Source organism: Pongo pygmaeus, chromosome 6 (genome assembly GCF_028885625.2).
Source record: "Pongo pygmaeus isolate AG05252 chromosome 6, NHGRI_mPonPyg2-v2.0_pri, whole genome shotgun sequence".
NCBI lineage: Eukaryota > Metazoa > Chordata > Mammalia > Primates > Hominidae > Pongo > Pongo pygmaeus.
This window is the reverse complement of record NC_072379.2, coordinates 127,773,505-127,791,204: the sequence shown is the minus strand read 5'-3', so window position 1 is coordinate 127,791,204 and position 17,700 is coordinate 127,773,505. Positions and strand designations below refer to the sequence as shown.

The 17,700-nt window shown below is 54.8% G+C and overlaps 2 protein-coding genes across 5 annotated transcripts in view; both read left to right on the top strand.

Annotated features, from left to right (window-relative positions):
- Positions 1-2,160: 2,160 nt before the first annotated feature.
- LOC129040902 (filamin-C-like) lies at positions 2,161-3,663 on the top strand. The gene is made up of 3 exons (XM_054495788.2): positions 2,161-2,348; positions 3,023-3,232; positions 3,351-3,663. The coding sequence occupies exons 1-3, from the start codon at positions 2,264-2,266 to the stop codon at positions 3,536-3,538; spliced, it is 483 nt and encodes a 160-aa protein (XP_054351763.1). The 5' UTR covers positions 2,161-2,263; the 3' UTR covers positions 3,539-3,663.
- Positions 3,664-5,383: 1,720 nt separating this feature from the next.
- The window catches only part of KCP (kielin cysteine rich BMP regulator), a 33,729-nt gene continuing 21,412 nt past the window's right edge, over positions 5,384-17,700 (top strand). For 3 of the 4 annotated variants that reach the window (XM_054494788.2, XM_054494787.2, XM_054494789.2), the window contains exons 1-8: positions 5,385-5,591; positions 7,921-8,063; positions 9,002-9,191; positions 9,278-9,354; positions 10,091-10,175; positions 12,301-12,383; positions 12,619-12,712; positions 13,580-13,662. In XM_054494788.2, the coding sequence (XP_054350763.1) occupies positions 5,513-5,591; positions 7,921-8,063; positions 9,002-9,191; positions 9,278-9,354; positions 10,091-10,175; positions 12,301-12,383; positions 12,619-12,712; positions 13,580-13,662 (834 nt within the window). In that variant the 5' untranslated portion in view covers positions 5,385-5,512. Of the gene's footprint in view, positions 5,592-7,920; positions 8,064-9,001; positions 9,192-9,277; positions 9,355-10,090; positions 10,176-12,300; positions 12,384-12,618; positions 12,713-13,579; positions 13,663-17,700 lie in introns of all 4 variants that reach the window. The other variant, XM_054494792.2, reaches the window with a different exon arrangement.

Below are 17,700 nucleotides of genomic sequence, written 5' to 3'. Positions count from 1 at the left end.
GTTGCCCACCCCCAAGTCTAGGGCTCGACCAGGGCCCGCGCCCCTCAGGCACCTGCGGGCGGCGGGATGAAGACTGGAGTACGACGGGTTCCGCGTCCAGCTGCGCCTGGAGACCGAGCTTCGGTGGGTGCCTACAGCAGGGCGCGCCCTGCCGGCCTGGGACCTCCCAGGCGCCCCTCACGCCCCGATCTGTTTGGGGTGCTGGCTCCCGGGGAACCACAAGGCCCAGGCGGCGAGGTCGGCACCGCAGCTGGGGGCGCCGGCTCTGCTGCTCCCCCTCCCCCTCCCCATCGCCCAGAATGGGGGCTCCCAGGCGCCCCGCTGGAGGCTGGCTTGGTCCACAGATGAGCGAGGCCGGATCCTTACTTTCGATGCACTCGCCCTCGCTCTTCCCGGGCCACCCTCACCCTTTCGGAAAGAAAGGTTGAGGTTTAAAGCGTTCATCCCCCGGGATCTTCAGGCCAATGGCAGGAATTGTGCAAGAGTTTGGGGGAAGATAGTGTCAGGTAGAGGCTCCGTCCGTCCCTGGGCTCGCGGCCGGGAATGACAGACGCCGGCCCCTAGAGCAGCGGAGAAGGATGGGGCGCAACAGTTCTTGGGCTGATTTCTGTAGGTCTTGTCCCAGAACTTAAGAAGGCAACAATGAAGAGGCTGAACGTGGAGGAAAAGTGAGACTAGCGTGGCTGGAATTTGGGGGAAGATGGCGAGGACCAGCGCTGGCCTCGAGCGGTTGTCTCCGGACCCGGGAGGGGCAGGAGCAGGTGCCTGGGAGCAGAGGCGGGAGTGGGGGACTTTCCCAGCCTCGCGGCCACGCTGGGCACTGCAGGGCGAGGACCGGGGTGCTGCTTCTCCAGCAGCAGGAGGAGCGTCCCTGGGGGTGAGGGTGGCTCTGCTGGCTGGCCCAGGGGGTGTGCCCCAGCGGAGCAAGCGGGAGGGGTGGGGGCGGAGGGGGGGGGGAGGGGGGCGGAGGGGAAGCGGAAAGTAGGGGCAGAGGACTAGAGTGGGCCTGGGGCCCCGTGGACCCAGTCCCCAGGGCCTGAAAGTGCACTGGCTGTGTCCACAGAGAAAACTGGCAAGACCTCCCCTCCCCCTACCTCCATCCTCCCCCTACCCCGTAGCTGTCGGGCCTGGGGCTGGGGCTGAGGGGCTCCAAGAGTCTAGGGAGTCACTGGGAAATCACCCCTTTTTATCTGAAGGCCCTACTTGGGGGTTTTCCCCCTGTACCGTGGTCTTCCCCCACCCTGCCTCTCGGAGGAAGCCGAAAGAAACTTCTTCCTGGGCACCTGCTGCCCCAGAGCCTCAGCCTGTCTGGACCAGGCAAGCAGCGGGGCCTGGGGTGTGGGCAGCTCACCGGGAGGGGTGGGATTTAGGATCAGGCCCAATGCAGCAAAACCTTTGTCCTCTCCCTGAGCTGGGTGTGGGTTTGCAAGGAGACATGTGACCCAGAACAACCCTGGAGGCAGCAGGGCGCCTGCTGTCTGGCCACTCTTACTAGGACTGCTGTGGCACTTCTTCCCCAAGTGGCCCCCTGGTACCCAAGCCTTGCAGCTCCTGGAGTGAGGGGACTGTCGCCTGGGACTTCACTGGGACCCTGGGGTTGGCTGTGAGATTTTACCAGCACATCGGGAGCCCTTGTGCATCCCCTCCTCATATTCCAGGTCTGGGGCTCCCCCAACAAGTTCATCTCCTTTTCCCCTAGAGCCCTTCCAGTCCTCCCCATTGATCCACCTCCTCCCCAAAGCTCTCCCAGGTTAGTCCAGCCACACTCAGCTTCCCACATTTTAGTGCTCATGCGCCCACAGCTGACACAGCCCAACAGGCACTTGCCTTCTTCCCTCAGCCTGCTTCACACAGTGGGGCTCTGCCTTCCTCAGCCAGGACAGGGCATATCATCTCTCATTTGCCTGGTACCCAGCACAGCTAGGCTAGTGCCCCTCAGAGCAGGTACGTGCCGTAGACTGTGCACTGGGCCCTGGTTCCTCCTGCCCCCATGCTGGGCTGGCAGGCAGGGGCCAGGCTGGGCATGGGGCGGTGGCAGCCCCCCACAGAGGCTGCCCAGGGAGCTGGGGCCCAGCCCCTCTTGGGCCACAAGCCCTTCCTGCCCTCAGCCTTGCTACCTCTGGCCCCAGGTGTCTCATCAGAGATCAACGTGAACGCCCTGAACGCCTGCTCGGGGACCTTGTCTGTCACCATTGATGGCCCCTCCAAGGTGCAGCTGGACTGTCGGGAGTGTCCTGAGGGCCACGTGGTCACTTACACTCCCATGGCCCCTGGCAACTACCTCATTGCCATCAAGTACGGTGGCCCCCAGCACATCGTGGGCAGCCCCTTCAAGGCCAAGGTCACTGGTGAGTGCCGGTTTGGGGGGGGTCCACCCAGCCTGCAGCCCAGCCCAGCCCGGAGGGCTCCGGTGGCCACGCACATCCAGGCCATAGTCTGCCCCCAGACATCACGGTCAGTTTACCAGGGCTAGAGGTGGGCCTGGCTCTACACAATACACATTCTGTGGAGTCTGGCATGATTGTGTAAAATTCTCATTCTTCCTCTCCATCGTGGCCCCTCACTCCTTCAGCTCTGGCCTGTGCTGGCTCCTCAGGCTCTAGCACCACTTTCTTCGCTCCTGGTTTCCCTTATTCCTCAGCTCCAGGAAGACACAGCCAGTATTGAGCAAGCTCCCCTCTTGAGGCTGTCTGTAGGATGAGTCGGGTGGGTGTTCCTTTGCAAAGTAACTCTTACCCTGTGAGTTAGCCTGAGTTCCCAGACAAAGCCTGCAAGGATGAGGGACCTGCGCAGCATCTGAGGCCCCAGCCCTAGGGTGGAGCACCAATTGGAGCTGGCAGCTCAGGGCCCTGGCTGGGAATGGGGCTGTGCTCCTAGAGTGGCCCTTGGAGGAATTTGGCGGGGAGACTCAAATGCAGGCAGTGAGTCCCACAGGGTGGCAGTGCTGGCTGAGGGTCCCCTGCCTGGGGAAGAACAGGAAGCCCTTCTGACCAGGTTTGTGCCCCCTCCACCCGCCCCTCAGGTCCGAGGCTGTCCGGAGGCCACAGCCTTCACGAAACATCCACGGTTCTGGTGGAGACTGTGACCAAGTCCTCCTCAAGCCGGGGCTCCGGCTACAGCTCCATCCCCAAGTTCTCCTTGGATGCCAGCAAGGTGGTGACTCGGGGCCCTGGGCTGTCCCAGGCCTTCGTGGGCCAGAAGAACTCCTTCACCGTGGACTGCAGCAAAGCAGGCAGGTGGCGGGGGGAGGGCGTCTCCCGGGGTGCGAGCAAGAAGCTGTTGGGGAGCAGGGTGTGGGTCACAGTAGGGGACTCTCTGGTGTGAGCCTGTCCCTCTGCCTCCCTCTCCAGGCACCAACATGATGATGGTGGGCGTGCACGGCCCCAAGACCCCCTGTGAGGAGGTGTACGTGAAGCACATGGGGAACCGGGTGTACAATGTCACCTACACTGTCAAGGAGAAAGGGGACTACATCCTCATCGTCAAGTGGGGTGACGAAAGTGTCCCTGGAAGCCCCTTCAAAGTCAAGGTCCCTTGAGTCCCAAAAGTGCCTCCCCAGCCTCAGCCCCCACCTCCAGCCAAACACATTTTACACACACACACACACACAAATGTGCCACACCCAGACACATGCACAGAATCAGACACTACAAACACCTGCCTTGGGGGTGAAGTGAAGCCCCAGCCTCCCCACCCCACTGCGCCCGGGGTTGGAGGACCTTGTCTGTGTCAGGACAGTGTCCCTCCCGGGGAATGTGACATGAGGGCCGACTGGGGCCAGGCTCAGGGGCAGAGGCTAAGACACGAGGGACTGGAAGGGGACTGTGGGGCCAGGGAAGCCCTGTGTGTCCTCCCAGTGTGGTTTAGAGCTGCTCACCCTGATTCTCTCTGATTCTTTCTGTAAAATGGGGATGGAGGTGCCCCCATTCTTCATAAGGGAAGTAATAATTGCTCATACCTCTGTGCCAGGCACCATGCGTTACTAACCCTTACAAACACTCCATGAGGCGGGTGCTGTTAGAGCTCCAGTCACAGCTCAGAAAAATCAGCCATCAAAAGTGAAGTGACCAGCCAGAGGCCCCAGAGCAGAAAGCATGAGCTCCAGGATGTGCCCTGGCAACCCTGCCAGAATCTGTGCTCTGAACCGTCCCTGCCCCCAGGAGGACTTGCCTTCCAGAGGCACCCGGTCAACGAAAGCCACCTTCCTTAAACCTGCCAGGAATAGCGCTGCCGCTTCCTTGTTCCTCTTCTGGCTGGCTGGCCGGCTGGCCCTGGCTTTCCTCTGTGACCCCAGCTCCAGGCACTGAGGCCAGGTCTTAGCGTGGCATTGCAGCCTCCCTGCCCCCTGTGGCAAAAGCTCAGGCCCACCAGGGGCCCAGACTCTGGGGCAGAGAAGCCGCCCTCTCCTTACTGAAGCTTTAAGCTCGGTGGAGAGTGGGCTGGGGAGACCTCAGTCCCTGCCTGGGCTAGGGGGAGGGGTGGCTTCCGACTTCTGGTGTTTATGGCAGGGAGGGAGAGCTTTGGAAGGGTTCACAGCTCCGCCCTCAATGTCCCTTTTTTGCCTGTGAGCTTCGCCTGTGAGACCCAACCCTCTGCTTCCCAGCTGCAAGGAGGAGTTTCCCAGCCTTGTGGGCCCACAGGGAAGGCTGTCCTCACTTCCTCCCTTTGGCCCCCTCTGCCTGCTGAGCCCAGGGCCCAGCCCTGCTCCCTACCCAGGCTCACCCCACAGCCAGGCCTGAGCTCAGGAGCGGGAAATGGGGCTGAGACCAGCCAGTGAAGGGCGGCCGTGGCATTTGGGGCCAAGCCTGGGACTGCTGGGGTGGGTAGGGGTGTTCAGTGGAGTCCAGGAAAGAAACTTATAGGTGGAGAGAGGAATACACTGGTCGCGTCCATCATTTCAGAGATCAGGAGTTCTTATTGTTATTATTTGTTATTTACTGAGCATTTACCGTCTGTCTACTGACTCTAAATTGTTTACTTATATAATCTCACTTAATGCTCACTGCAAGTCTATAAAGTAGATGTGGTGATCCCCAGTTTACAGATAGGGAAATTGAGGCACAGAGAAGTTAGTGGTCTAGGGCCACGTGGAATTGGCTGAGCAGGGATTTAAACCCAGCTCAGTCTGCTTCTTCTGTAAACTTGTGTGAGAGAGGAAAAATCGATCTGGAAACCCCAGGGCGATGGAGTAACGTAAAGGGGCAGGGAGACTGTCCAGGAGCCCGAGAGGGGTGGACTTGGGTTTATTTTCTTTTCAAGGTCTCCTTCTGGATCTTAAGCGGAGATAGGGCCTGCACCCCCGTTGGGCTTCCTGCGAGCTGGAGCTGCTCTCCGTGGTCAGGACCGGCCGGGCCCGGGGGAGTGGAGGTGTCCATGGGAAAAGGCGCGCGCGGTGGGGGGTTTGAGCCCTCCCTGAACAAAGCCTGGGTGGGAGCGGCCTGTGTGTCCCCACCCCGCCTCCCCCAGCGCCTGCTGAGCCGCGACGACAGACGGCGAGCGAGGCGGAGCTAGCATGGCCGGGGCCGGGGCTGCTGCGCTGTCCCTTCTGCAGCTCGGGGGCCTGGCGCTGGCGGCGGGCCTGGGCGCGGAAGGTGAGTCCAGGCGCGGGAGACTTGGGGTTCGGCCAGGTGCGCCCCCTCCCTCCTATCAGCCCGGCCTGAGGGGGCCGAGCGGGGCCGGGGGCTGCTTCTCTTAGCCCTGCCTGAGGTTCGCGCGCCAGCCCCGTCCTCCTCGTCGGGGGAGCGAGCAGGGTGGGGAAGACCGTGGCCAAAGCAGGGGGTTCAGGAGAGGGGGGCGGTTCCTGCAGCCGGAGGCGGGAGAGAGTGCGGCTGCCCTGGCATCTGGGAGTCTGAAGTTAATTATTTGTCTTGACGAAGGAGGGGGAGAAAAAGGGCCCGCTGTGAAAGCTGACTTTGCATCTGTGTCTGGCCCTCCCCGGAGCGGGACAGGCGGGAATGGAGGGTTCGGTGCCGGCACCGGGCCAGGGGAGGCTGAGAGGGGAGCCCGGGACAGTTCCCTGGGGACCAGCCAAGTTTGTGCCACTCGGAGCTCTTTCTGCAGGTCTCTCCAGGCAAGGCTGGCCCTGGCTTCACCTAGGGGTCCCAGAGGATCCAGCTTCTCCCGGGCTCCCATATCCCGCCTGCCTGCTTAAGCAGAACTGGAGGAGTGGCCTGGGAGGAGGGGCCCTGGGCAGCAGGATGAGGCCCCACGGGAGTCTAGATTGGGTAGAAGGTTTCAGATGCTGAGACCCCCATCGTGGCCGCCCTCTGTGTGCTTGGGAAGGACTGAGACCGAGTGCCATTCCGGGTGACAGGATGCCCAGTACAGGGACGGAAATGGGAAAGGGCACCTGGGGTTTGAGGGCCAGTATCCGCCCAGGGTGCGGGGTCTGAGTTAGAATCCCTGATATGAGTGGGCAGTAGCTGGGCTGGAAAGGTGGGTGGTGCTTGTGATCCATCTCAGCGGGACTTGCTCCTGGGAGACTTCAGCTGTGTGATTCAGAAAGGTCGAGTGGAGAGAAGGGGCACAGATGGAGGCAGGGATGCTTTGTCTTCAGCTTTCTGAATGGAGACGGTGGAGAGAGGAGAAGGAGGGAATGTATTAGGGGACAACTCAGGCAACAAAATAGGGGAGCTGAGCCCCACCTTTCTGGCTTAAGTAACTGGGTAAGTGGGATGGCATTAACCAAGCCAGGGAACTTGGGACAAAGCAAGTTCAATTTTAGCCTAGAATCCCCTCTGCCTTTGATGGTGACAGTGGTGACATTGTTCCTCTGTCTCTCAGGCCTAGTGTCTGTGAGAAACCCTTTTAAGCCACTCCAGGCCTGGCCTCACTAATGAGCTACCATGGTGGGAAAGACCCAGCCCTCTCCCTCCTCCTCTCTCTGTTCCTGTTGCCTCCGCTCCAGACCCTCCACTTCCCTGCCCATCCCTGCCTGGAGGAGGGACCCATGTCTGCCTCTTCCCCTCCTGCCTTTACTTTCCGGGCTGCAGGAGAAGGATCAAAGTGAGAAGGTGAAAGTGGCCGTCCCCAACCCCAGGCCAGAGCTCAGAGGTGCCCTGTCCCTCTTTCCTGGACATAGTGTCTTCTAGAAGTAGGGACAGGCTGTCTTCACTGGATCTGGTGTGTTCAAAGTTAGCAGGGGCCTTGCCAGCACCTTTCTCAAACCCTTCAGGAAATGCAGCCAAGTCCCACTTTTGGAGCCCACCCCACCCAGTGTGGGAGACCCCAGGAACCCCTGTCACAAGCCTGGAAAACCATGCTCAGGGTTGGGGGCGGGAGCAGGGGGAGCAGTTGTCCTTCCCTGAGCACATTCTCCAAAAGTGGTGGCCTTTCTGACAGGTGCAGAGAGTCAGGGGATGGGGGCTGCTCGTGTTCTCCCTAAAAAGACTCTCAGCCAGACCCCAGGCCCCTGAAAGCAGCCCCGCCTGGCACATGTCTGTGGCCTTCCCCTGCGTTTCAGCCTGTGCTGGCTTCCGGGCCCTCCTAGCATGACATGTCGGCTTCCCAGCCATCCCTGGCCAAGCCCCTGGCCCAAGAGAGGCGGGATGATCCTGACATGCTCACCATGACTGGGGACGTCAGCCAGGGCAGGCTGCAGAGAAGCCCTGCTCTAGAGATGCTCTGTGTCCCCTGGTGGGTTGGGAGCCCTGTGGCTCACCCAGACAAGCGGGGAAAGCTGGTCTGGGCCACATCTGTCCACTCAGAACTTCCTCCCCTTATTCCAGGCCCTCACCCCCAGCTTTCACTCCCCAGCCCTCACAGACCACATCGCCTTCCCTGGATGGTGGGTGGGCAAGTGGACAGGGTGGGGTGCACAGGATGACCCCCTTCCCCTGTGGGTCAGAAGACAGAACCCAGGAAATGTGGCCAGGCCAGCCCCTCACCCTCAGGCCCACATGGGATTCTTGTGCCCTTCAGGTGGGGCTGTCCCCAGGGATCCCCCTGGGCAGCAGACACCTGCCCACTCCTCAGCCCTTGCTGGGAACTCCCAGGAGCAGTGGCACTCCCTGCGAGAGTGGCTGGGGCGACTGGAGGCTGCAGTGGTGGAGCTCAGAGAACAGGTACCATGGAGACAGGGCTGGTTTGCATCGGGTAGGGAGGGCTTCTCGTAGTGGGAAGGAGAGAAGGAGTTAGGCTTGGAGGGGGGAAACTAAAATAGAGCTCTTATCTGAACAATTCTTTCCTTCCTTCTCTTTCTTTCTTTCTTTCTTTCTTTCTTTCTTTCTTTCTTTCTTTCTTTCTTTCTTTTTCTTTCTTCCTTCCTTCCTTCCTTCCCTCCTCTTTCTCTCTCTCTTTCTTTTTCTTTCTTTCTTTTTTTTTTTTGAGATAGAGTCACCATGTGTCACCCAGGCTGGAGTGCGGTGGCACAATCTCAGCTCCCTGCAAACTCTGCCTCCTGGGTTCAAGTGATTCTTGTGCTTCAGCCTCCTGAGTAGTTGGGACTACAAGTGTGCACCACTATGCCCAGCTAATTTTTGTATTTTTAGTAGAGATAGGATTTCACCATGTTGGCCAGGCTGGTCTCGAACTCCTGACCTTAGGTGATCTGCCCACCTCAGCCTCCCCAAGTGCTGGGATTACAGGCATGAGCCACCGCGCCCGGCCAGAACAATTCTTAACATTGATTCTTTCATGCAAATGAAGAACCTCCAGGCTATTTGTTTTGTCAGTTCGTGTTTCGTACTGTTCCGTGCATTTGGGGAATGTTATGGAATGCATTCTGTATAAGGCATCATCAAGAAATATTTTGGATGGGTAAAGATGTCTTTAATTCTTGGAGCAAGGGTTGGGTCCCCATTTTGTCCAAAGGAGAGATTGGGGCCCGTGCCCCCCTGAGAACGGTGATCATTTGAGCTGGATGCTGACTGAGGGGGACCTATCTCTGCTCTGGAATTGGCAAACTTCTTTCTCATCCTGCCTCATTTTCACACCCCTCATCTCTGCTGGAGATGGTGGGGGAAGCTGAGCCAGTGCCTGCTATTTCATCTCCTTCCTCCAGAATAAGGACCTGCAGACGAGGGTGAGGCGGCTGGAGTCCTGTGAGTGCCGCCCTGCGTCTCCCCAGTGCTGGGGGCTGGGGCGCGCCTGGCCCGAGGGGGCACGCTGGGAGCCTGACGCCTGCACAGCCTGCGTCTGCCAGGATGGGGCTGCTCACTGTGGCCCCCAAGCACACCTGCCCCATTGCAGGGGTAAGTGCCACCCTATCCGCCCACCGGGGCCACCTAAAGACCTGCAGATGGCATGGGGTGTTTGAGTGACACTGCTGTCTCCTCAGGCTGCAGTCAGAATGGCCAGACCTACGGCAACGGGGAGACCTTCTCCCCAGATGCCTGCACCACCTGCCACTGTCTGGTGAGCTCCCAGGACCCACCTGGATATCCCTCACCTGTCTGCCTCTCTTCAGCTACCTGTCACTGCCGCATGACACTCGAGATGTCGCATAATGGGCTCTGCCTGCCACTCCCACACCTTGCCACGGTGGCTTTCAGTTGATTCTGAGTAGGAAAAGGAGCTCGATGCCCACGAACACTGGGGGGCCCCCAAGCCACTCAATTCAGACCTGGCCAACAGTGGCATGGAGGCAGAGAATGTATTAGGTTGGTGCAAAAGTAATTGCGGTTTTTGACATGACTTTCAATGGCAAAAATCACAATTACTTTTGCACCAACTTAACAGTTGCTTGTCCTCCTATATCACCTCCCACTCCTCCACTGCCCATCTTCTACCTCGGAACCCCCTGGCCTGCCTATCCTCCCTCACCAGGTGCCACATCCACCTTCCCCCAGTCTTTCCTTCTTCCTTCCTCCCTGAGAAAGTCTTCGGTCTTCTTCCTAGGATCTCCCCTCTCTGGGGAATTTGCTGGCACCTGCAACAGTTGGTTTCCCAGGGTCAAGAGCATCAGGAGACGATGGGAGTGGGGGCGGGATGTCTCTTTTCTGCCTTTACACAGAGGGTAGCCCACATCCACAGAGCCAACTCATCCTCTTGCCCCTCTGACATGTCCCAGCCTGGGCTGAGGTTTTGCTTCCAGAGGCCGTGCCTTCTGGGGTTCTGATGCCTGTGCAGCCACCTCAGTCTGCTCCCACAGGAAGGGACCATCACCTGCACCCAGAAGCCATGCCCAAGAGGACCCTGCCCTGAGCCAGGAGCATGCTGCCCACACTGTGAGCCAGGTCAGCCTCCTGCCAGCCTCAGCCCCACCTCCTGCATGCCCACAGCCACGGCCTGCCACCTGAGGGTCAGCGAGTCTGGGACATGCCCAGGGGTGCCTACCCACTCACTCCTGACAGTGGCCAGGGGAGTGCAGAACCCATGCACAAGTCAGCAGGTACTGGCTCTGGCCTGGGACTGAGCCAGAGACCACGGGGAAACAGGCACAAAATCTTTTTCCTGCCCTCAGGGAGACTCCAATCTAGTTGAGAAGACAAGCTCATAGCTAAGCTACCACAAGATTGAAGACCCAATGAGCAGATTAAGAGGAGGTGTAGAAGGCAGTGCAGTGTGTATTTTGCCAGAGGAGGGCACAGGAGGCAGGGGAAGCCCGTCGAGCTGGGCAGTCTGGGGGCCTTTACAGACAATGGGTCTTTTGAGCTGGGTCTTCATGGGAAAGTGGGGTTCCACCTGAAGGAGAGGGAGTACACGTGGGTCCTCTGGGCACAAGGACAGGGTGGAGAGAGGCAGGTTGCAGGAAGTCCATGTGGGAAGGCCAGTGGGAACAGGCTGCCGTAAGCCTCGCAATTAGGACTTTCTTCTACAGGCAGTGGGGGGTATTGAAGGCTGAAGCAGCGTGTGGCGTGGTCAAGGGGGCGCTTGAGGAATATTCACCTGGTGGGGGCTAGATGCAGACAGAGGCGTCGGGGCTGTGACAGCAGTTGTCTAGGCATGGAGCCAGGGATGGCAGTGGGCTGGAGAAGGGGGGATGTTTCTAAAGGACGGGCAGGAGCCGGTGACTGGCTGGGTCCCCTGGAATAGTGGAGGCCAAGCTTGGGACACTAGGATAGCAGTGGGGCCGGGGACATGAAGAGAGCTGGGAGGAAGAGGAAGTCATGGCTATGCAGGGGGGTGTTACTGGCTCATAAGGTGATAGTGTTGCCAGATTTAGCAAATGAAAGTCTAGAATGCTTTGTTAAATCTGAATTTCAATAAACAGCATGTAAGTTTTTAGTATAGGTATATCCTATGCAATATTTGGGACATTCTTATACTAAAAATGACATCTTATTCTTCTGAAATTCAAATTTTACTGGGCATCCTATATTTTATCTGGCAGCCCCTCCGAGAGAGGAGTCTCAGTTGGTAGTAAGAAAGGTGGGACAGGGACTCAGACCAGTTGGGTCTGGAAATGCAGCCTGGGGTGTTGGCTGGAGATGAGGACTTAAAATCTTGGGGGTTGAGGATCTCAAAGAAAACACACACAAAGAAAAGATCCCCCTGCCCCACACACACACACACTCTTCAGGGCACGTGGTGCCTCAGGGCCACTGCTAGCCTATACGATGTCTTTGGTGAAATTTTAAAAGGCACCCTTTCCTCAAGACACTACTTCTATCTGTTGTAAAATAATGGAACCATGCTGATGATGTGCCTGTCAGACACTTTACTGCCATCTGCTGGAAAGGGGTAGTAAATATTAAAATCTCTGATGTCTGTCACGTGAATGGTGCCCCTTTAATGCGGCACCCAGTCCTTTGGGTCTCTTACTTGGGGGTCTGGGCCTGGTTTTCCAGGCTGCCCCAGGGCCACGGGGTTGGGGAAACATGGCATCCAGAGCCCCGTGTCATCTGCACCTGCCAGGTAAAGGAATCAGCCACCACGCACATCCCTGCTGCTGGGCAGACTGCTGGCCTGGCCATGCCAAGCCCAAATGTGGGGGCTAGGCAGGGCTGCTACTGCCACTGCCCAGGCGTCAGGGCTGAAGCCTGCTAGGCCTGTAGAGTAAGCCAGCTCTGGCAAAGGAGAGGGACGGAGCAGGAAGAGATGAGGAGGGAGAGCGGGAGAGAGACAAAGAGGGAGGATGGTGGGGGAAGGGAGGGCTGGCTCAGTGTCTGCCCTGCAGGCAGGGGCCGTGCAGTGCCAGGGGCCCTCGTGTTCAGAGCTCAACTGCTTGGAGAGCTGCACCCCACCTGGGGAGCGCTGCCCCGTCTGCTGGCCTGGTGACGACCTGCCCTGTCCTGCCCTGCCCCGCCATCCCTTCAACCCCAAGAGTCCAGTACCTACTTGGGGTCATGCGTTCCCTGAAGTGATGTCCACCCACCCTGCTCCCTGGTGACCCACTTGTCATCCTGCCAAACTTCCCAGGCTGTGAGTATGAGGGGCAGCTTTATGAGGAGGGGGGCACCTTCCTGTCCAGCTCCAACCCTTGTCTGCAGTGCACCTGCCTGGTGAGTCCGCCTGTCCCATCTGCCCAGGCCCTGCTCCTCCCTGGACACCTGCCCTGCCCTAGGCCCTGCCTGCCACTCCTCTAGCCCCCTCACATGCCTCCTGAGAGGTGGAGCCAGCTAGGCTCTCCCTCCATCCCTGCCCTGTGCCCCCCTCCTCCGAGGGTGCCCAACACTCGCCCACCCAGCCCTCTGCGGAAGCCAGACCTGAAGCCTCACAGCCACTGGTGCATTACAGAGGAGCCGAGTTCGCTGCATGCCCCTGAAGTGCCTGCCCAGCCCCTGCCCAGAGCCAGTCCTGAGGCCTGGGCACTGCTGCCCGACCTGCCAAGGTGAGAGCCCCTGGCCCCTCCCTGGTAGAGCCACAGGTAGGCTGTCGTGCCATTTCTTGAATTCCAGAGCCCACCTTGCTGCCCTCCAGTGAGTCTGGTCCATGGGGGAGCTGGAATGCCTCAACTCAAATTCTGCCATTGCCACCTAGTGCTTGTGTGACTCTCTTCCTCAATTTCCCCATGTGTAAGGTGCAGATAATGATATTCCATACCTCACAGTGCAGCTTAATAAATGTTTGCTTTCTACTTTGTGCTCCCCAATCATGAGACATGGGGTCAGCCCTCAGGGATGACCACTAGAGTGTGACACTGAGTCATACACTAATGAAAAGTCCTGTAACAGCCAAGGGCGGGAATAGAAGCAAGCACCAACTAGTGTGTGAATTCAGAGGAAGGAGACCGAATCCAGCCTGGGCACAGGAGGGAAAGTGTCCTGGAGGCAGCTGGTCCTCAGGTGGCCCTTAAGGATAAAGAGCAGTTAGCTTGGTGAAGGGCTGACGAAGGCAGTGAGCCTTCCAGGAAGAGGGGAGAAATCAAGCACAGGCATGGCCCTGACACACAGGGTGGGTGTGCGATGTTGGCTGGGAAGGTGTGAGAGGTGACGAGGGGCCGGAGATAGGTGGGGCACATGGGTGTGGCTATGCTCTGTCCACGGAAGACCAGAAAGGGCAGGCTAAGGAGCTGAGGCCTCACCCTGCCTGGGGCACTGGAAGCCACTGGGGAATCTAGGCAGAGATCTGACCCCATCTAGTCTTGGCTCAGGAGAGAGCCCTCAGAGGGCATGTGGACGAGGAGGGCAGGCAGGCTGAGGCTGGAGTCCAGGCCAGCTCCCACCAGGCCTCCCTCTTCTCAACCCCTCAACCCTAGGCTGCACAGAAGGTGGCTCTCACTGGGAACATGGCCAAGAGTGGACAACACCTGGGGACCCCTGCCGAATCTGCCGGTGCCTGGTGAGTCCTGAGGCTGCTCCTGGTCTGTCCCCCTCCCTGCCCTCAGGCCCACTGCATTCATTCGCTCATTCCATGGAATACTTCGCAGAGGTGTTGAGAGGGGACCCAGTGGAGAAGACCTAGGCGCTGTCTGCTGGGGGCGGTGCAGGTGGGGGCTGGGCAGAGCTCATCTGCGTGCCCAGCTCTGAGCCCAAGAGGTGCTTAGCCCGGGTTAGTGAATGAATTCAAGGAGCTCACAGGCTAGAGAAGGAGACCGGGCAGGATATGGCGAGTGGCAAAAGCTCCAGAGTGGGGGAATCACAGTTTGACCTGAGGCATCTAAAACTATGCTGTCCAATTCACAGCCACTACTACATGTGGCACTTGAATGTGGCCAGGTCCAAAATGAGAAGTGCCATAAGTGTAAAATACATGCCAGATTTCAAAGACTTCCTATGAAATAGGGGAATGTAAAATAGTAATCCATTATATGTTGATTACATATTGAAATAACAGTTTGGATACATTGAACCAAATGAAATATGTTGTTAAAATTAATTTCATCTGTTTTGTTTTACTTTTAAACATTCGTGAGGCTGAGCATGGTGGCTCATGACTGTGATCCCAGCACTTTGGGAGGCAGAGGCGGGAGGATCACTTGAGCCCAAGAGTTTGAGACCAGCCTGGGCAACATAGCAAGACCTAGTCTCAAAAAATTTTTAAAAATTAACATTTGTTGGAGCACTTAAAATGACATAAGTGGCTTACATTATATTTCTACTGGGCAGCACAGATCTAGAACATCTTCATGGGAGGGGCAGTGTTTACTTAGGCCTCAAAGGGTAAGTAGGGTTTGAGCAGGGAAAAAGAGGGGAAGGTACCCCAGATATAAGGAATAGCCTGGAGGAGGTAGGGACACGTAAGCCCTGAAGGCCAGGTGGGGGCACTTGAGGAGGGCTATGTTTCATGGAGCTTCCTGACAGCCTGCTAAGGACTAAGGACTCCGTGTGAAAGCTACAGGGCACCCAACCCCACTGCAACCGTTACAGGAAAGGGTTCCCAATCCAGACCCCAAAAGAGGGTTCTTGGATCTCGTGCAAGAAAGAATTCAGGGCAAGTCCATAGAGTAAGGTGAAAGCAAGTTTGTTTTATTTTGTTTTGTTTTGTTTTGTTTTGTTTTTTGAGATGGAGTCTTGCTCTGTTGCCCAGGCTGGAGTGCAGTGGCGCGATCTTGGCTCACTGAAAGCTCTGCCTCCTGGGTTCGCGCCATTCTCCTGCCTCAGCCTCCCGAGTAGCTGGGACTACAGGTGCCCACCACCATGCCCAGCTAATTTTTTGTGTTTTTAGTAGAGATGGGGTTTCACTGGGTTAGCCGGGATGGTCTCGATCTCCTGACCTCGTGATCCGCCTGCCTCAGCCTCCCAAAGTACTGGGATTACAGGCGTGCGCCACCATGCCCAGCCAAAAGCAAGTTTATTAAGAAAGTAGAGGAATAAAAGAATGGCTACTCCGTAGACAGAGCAGCCCTGAGGGCTGCTGGTTGCCCATTTTTATGGTTATTTCTTGATGATATGCTAAACAAGGAGTGGATTATTCATGCATCCCTTTTTTAGACCATATAGGGTAACTTCCTGACATTGCCATGGCATTTGTAAACTATCATGGCCCTGGTGGGAGTATAGCAGTGAGGACGATCAGAGGTCACTCTCGTCGCCATCTTGGTTTTGGTGGGTTTTGGCCGGCTTCTTTACTGCAGCCTGTCTTATCAGCAAGGTCTTTATGACCTATATCTTGTGCTGACCTCCTATCTCATCCTGTGACTTACAATGCCTAACCATCTGGGAATGCAGCCCAGTAGGTCTCAGCCTCCTTTTTACCCAGCTCCTATTTAAGATGGAGTTGCTATGGTTCAAATGCCTCTGACATTTTCCCCCTCCCTTTTATAAGGGAACGCTTGATCCTAAGGGGTGCAGAGGGACAAAGATCCATCTTTTGTAATTTCTTCAGGCTGAATAGGGGCAATGATATTCCTGCATAACTATTAGGGTCTCTCTCTCTTGTGTTCAGGGTACAGAGGTGCTTAATCAGAAAGCATCAGTATGGCAAGGGCCATTCATAACTCTGAGTTCCGACAAAAGTTGATATCTGGAAGATTAATAAAAGTTTAATTTAAGAAAACATTGAGTAAGCTTATCCTTATTCCTACCCAAAGAGTACAACAGAAATATATTCCACAAGAGTAAAGCAAAATCAGTAAAATTATCTCAAGTAAACAAAATTAGAAGGCTTTCCATGAACTGGGCAACTGTTGGAACCAACCTGATATGGGGTTGCTAGATGATTCCAGTACATGCCCAGAATTAGAATATTGACTCCAGGTTTTTACATAACCCATCCTTTTTGTTTCTTTGAGCAGCAGCCAGAGATCTCTGGTTGGGTCACAGGAACAAGCAGTCAGTCTAAGTTGCAAAAACAAACTTAAAAACAACTGCTGAGACTAGAATTTAATAACAAGTATACCATAGTTCTTGAAATATAATATTTCTTTCTCTAGTTTCCCATTTTTACTAAAGACTAATCATGGTAACACTGACTTGCTTTATTATATTTGGCCTGATTATTTGTATCAAGTGCAGCAAGAATAATTATTTTTTATATAAGCTTTTTGAAATTGGCTTTGATGGAACTCTGTTTCATAAAGAATCTCAGATAAGTTTTTTTTTGAGCCAAGCCTTGCCATGGGTTTGTGCCCTCAAATACCTATGAGTTGAGTAAATTCCTCTCCTCTTGAGGTTCCAAGATAACTTGGGGCTCCTGGGCCTGTTAGAAAGTGACATTCTTTACTTACCACAGGTCAGAAACCCTGTACAGGGACTATGTAGGCAAGGTATGAGGCCAGTTTCCCCAAGGGGCGTTTATTGGCTCTACAAGCCAAATTTGATTCCTTAAGGGAAAGTATGCCATTATGGTCAAAGCCTTGGTAAAATAGCCAGTTTCTCCAATTGCATCCTGTTACAAAAGAAAACAGATTCTTATTGCACTCATGCAAATAGCTATATTGCCATAAATTAAGAATACTCACAAATAGTTTCCAAATTCTGGATAAATTAGGTAGAGAGAAATAAATATGCTCCAATTTTGTTCACAGGAGTATACTTTACTCAATTGTCAAAAGCTGTAAATAGCTCAAAAAAAGTTTCCTTGACTGTGAAAAACAAAACAAAGGATCAGCAACGTTTTGAGCAAAAAGTCAAATAGATTATGTCAGAGTCCATGCAGTTAACTTCTGTTTGATACTCATGAACATTTCAGCTCTCTGAGTTCTGAAAGTTTTTTCTTCTATTCTGATGTCACAATCTCCAAAGTTATCAGAAAACCTGCATTTAAGTGCACCAGTTGAAGTCCTATAGTTGGTTATAAAACCACCTTTTAAAGAGGGTTAAAACAAGATAACAATTGTTTGTGGATGGCAAAAAGTTTTAGGACAGTCACTATTAAAGCCACAATTGATAAGGAAATTTGGTTACTCTTGTGGCATATAATAATTTCACATAACAATTATAATTATTAATAACATACACTAAGTCATATCAGCATTATAGGAGTTTCTTATAATTTTGGATCACATACCAGTAACACATTTATACAAATACAGCCCAAAGAAAAACCAAATACCATTTCATATTTGACAATACTTCCTATATGACTTTTATACCAAATAAGCCAAATGTCACTGTTGCATGGGTGCATTATTGATGTCAAACCCAATTCTTAATAAAACGTTATAGACAAATATATTTCTTAATCAGTTTGACTATAAGGTAAGATTTTCATAAATGTTTTATAACTCTTTACAAATTTTTGTTAAAGAGCAGATTACAAGCAGGTTTTGTGTGTTGCACTTTTATTCCAATGCTCAATTTACAGAAAAACTGAATAATACCCCTTTAACTTTGACCAATATGTTCACACACAATTTCTTTTACAAGATTGATTTTTCACAAACCTTCCACAACTTGCTCAAACCTTCAGCTTTATTCTGTCTAACTTAAAACAATC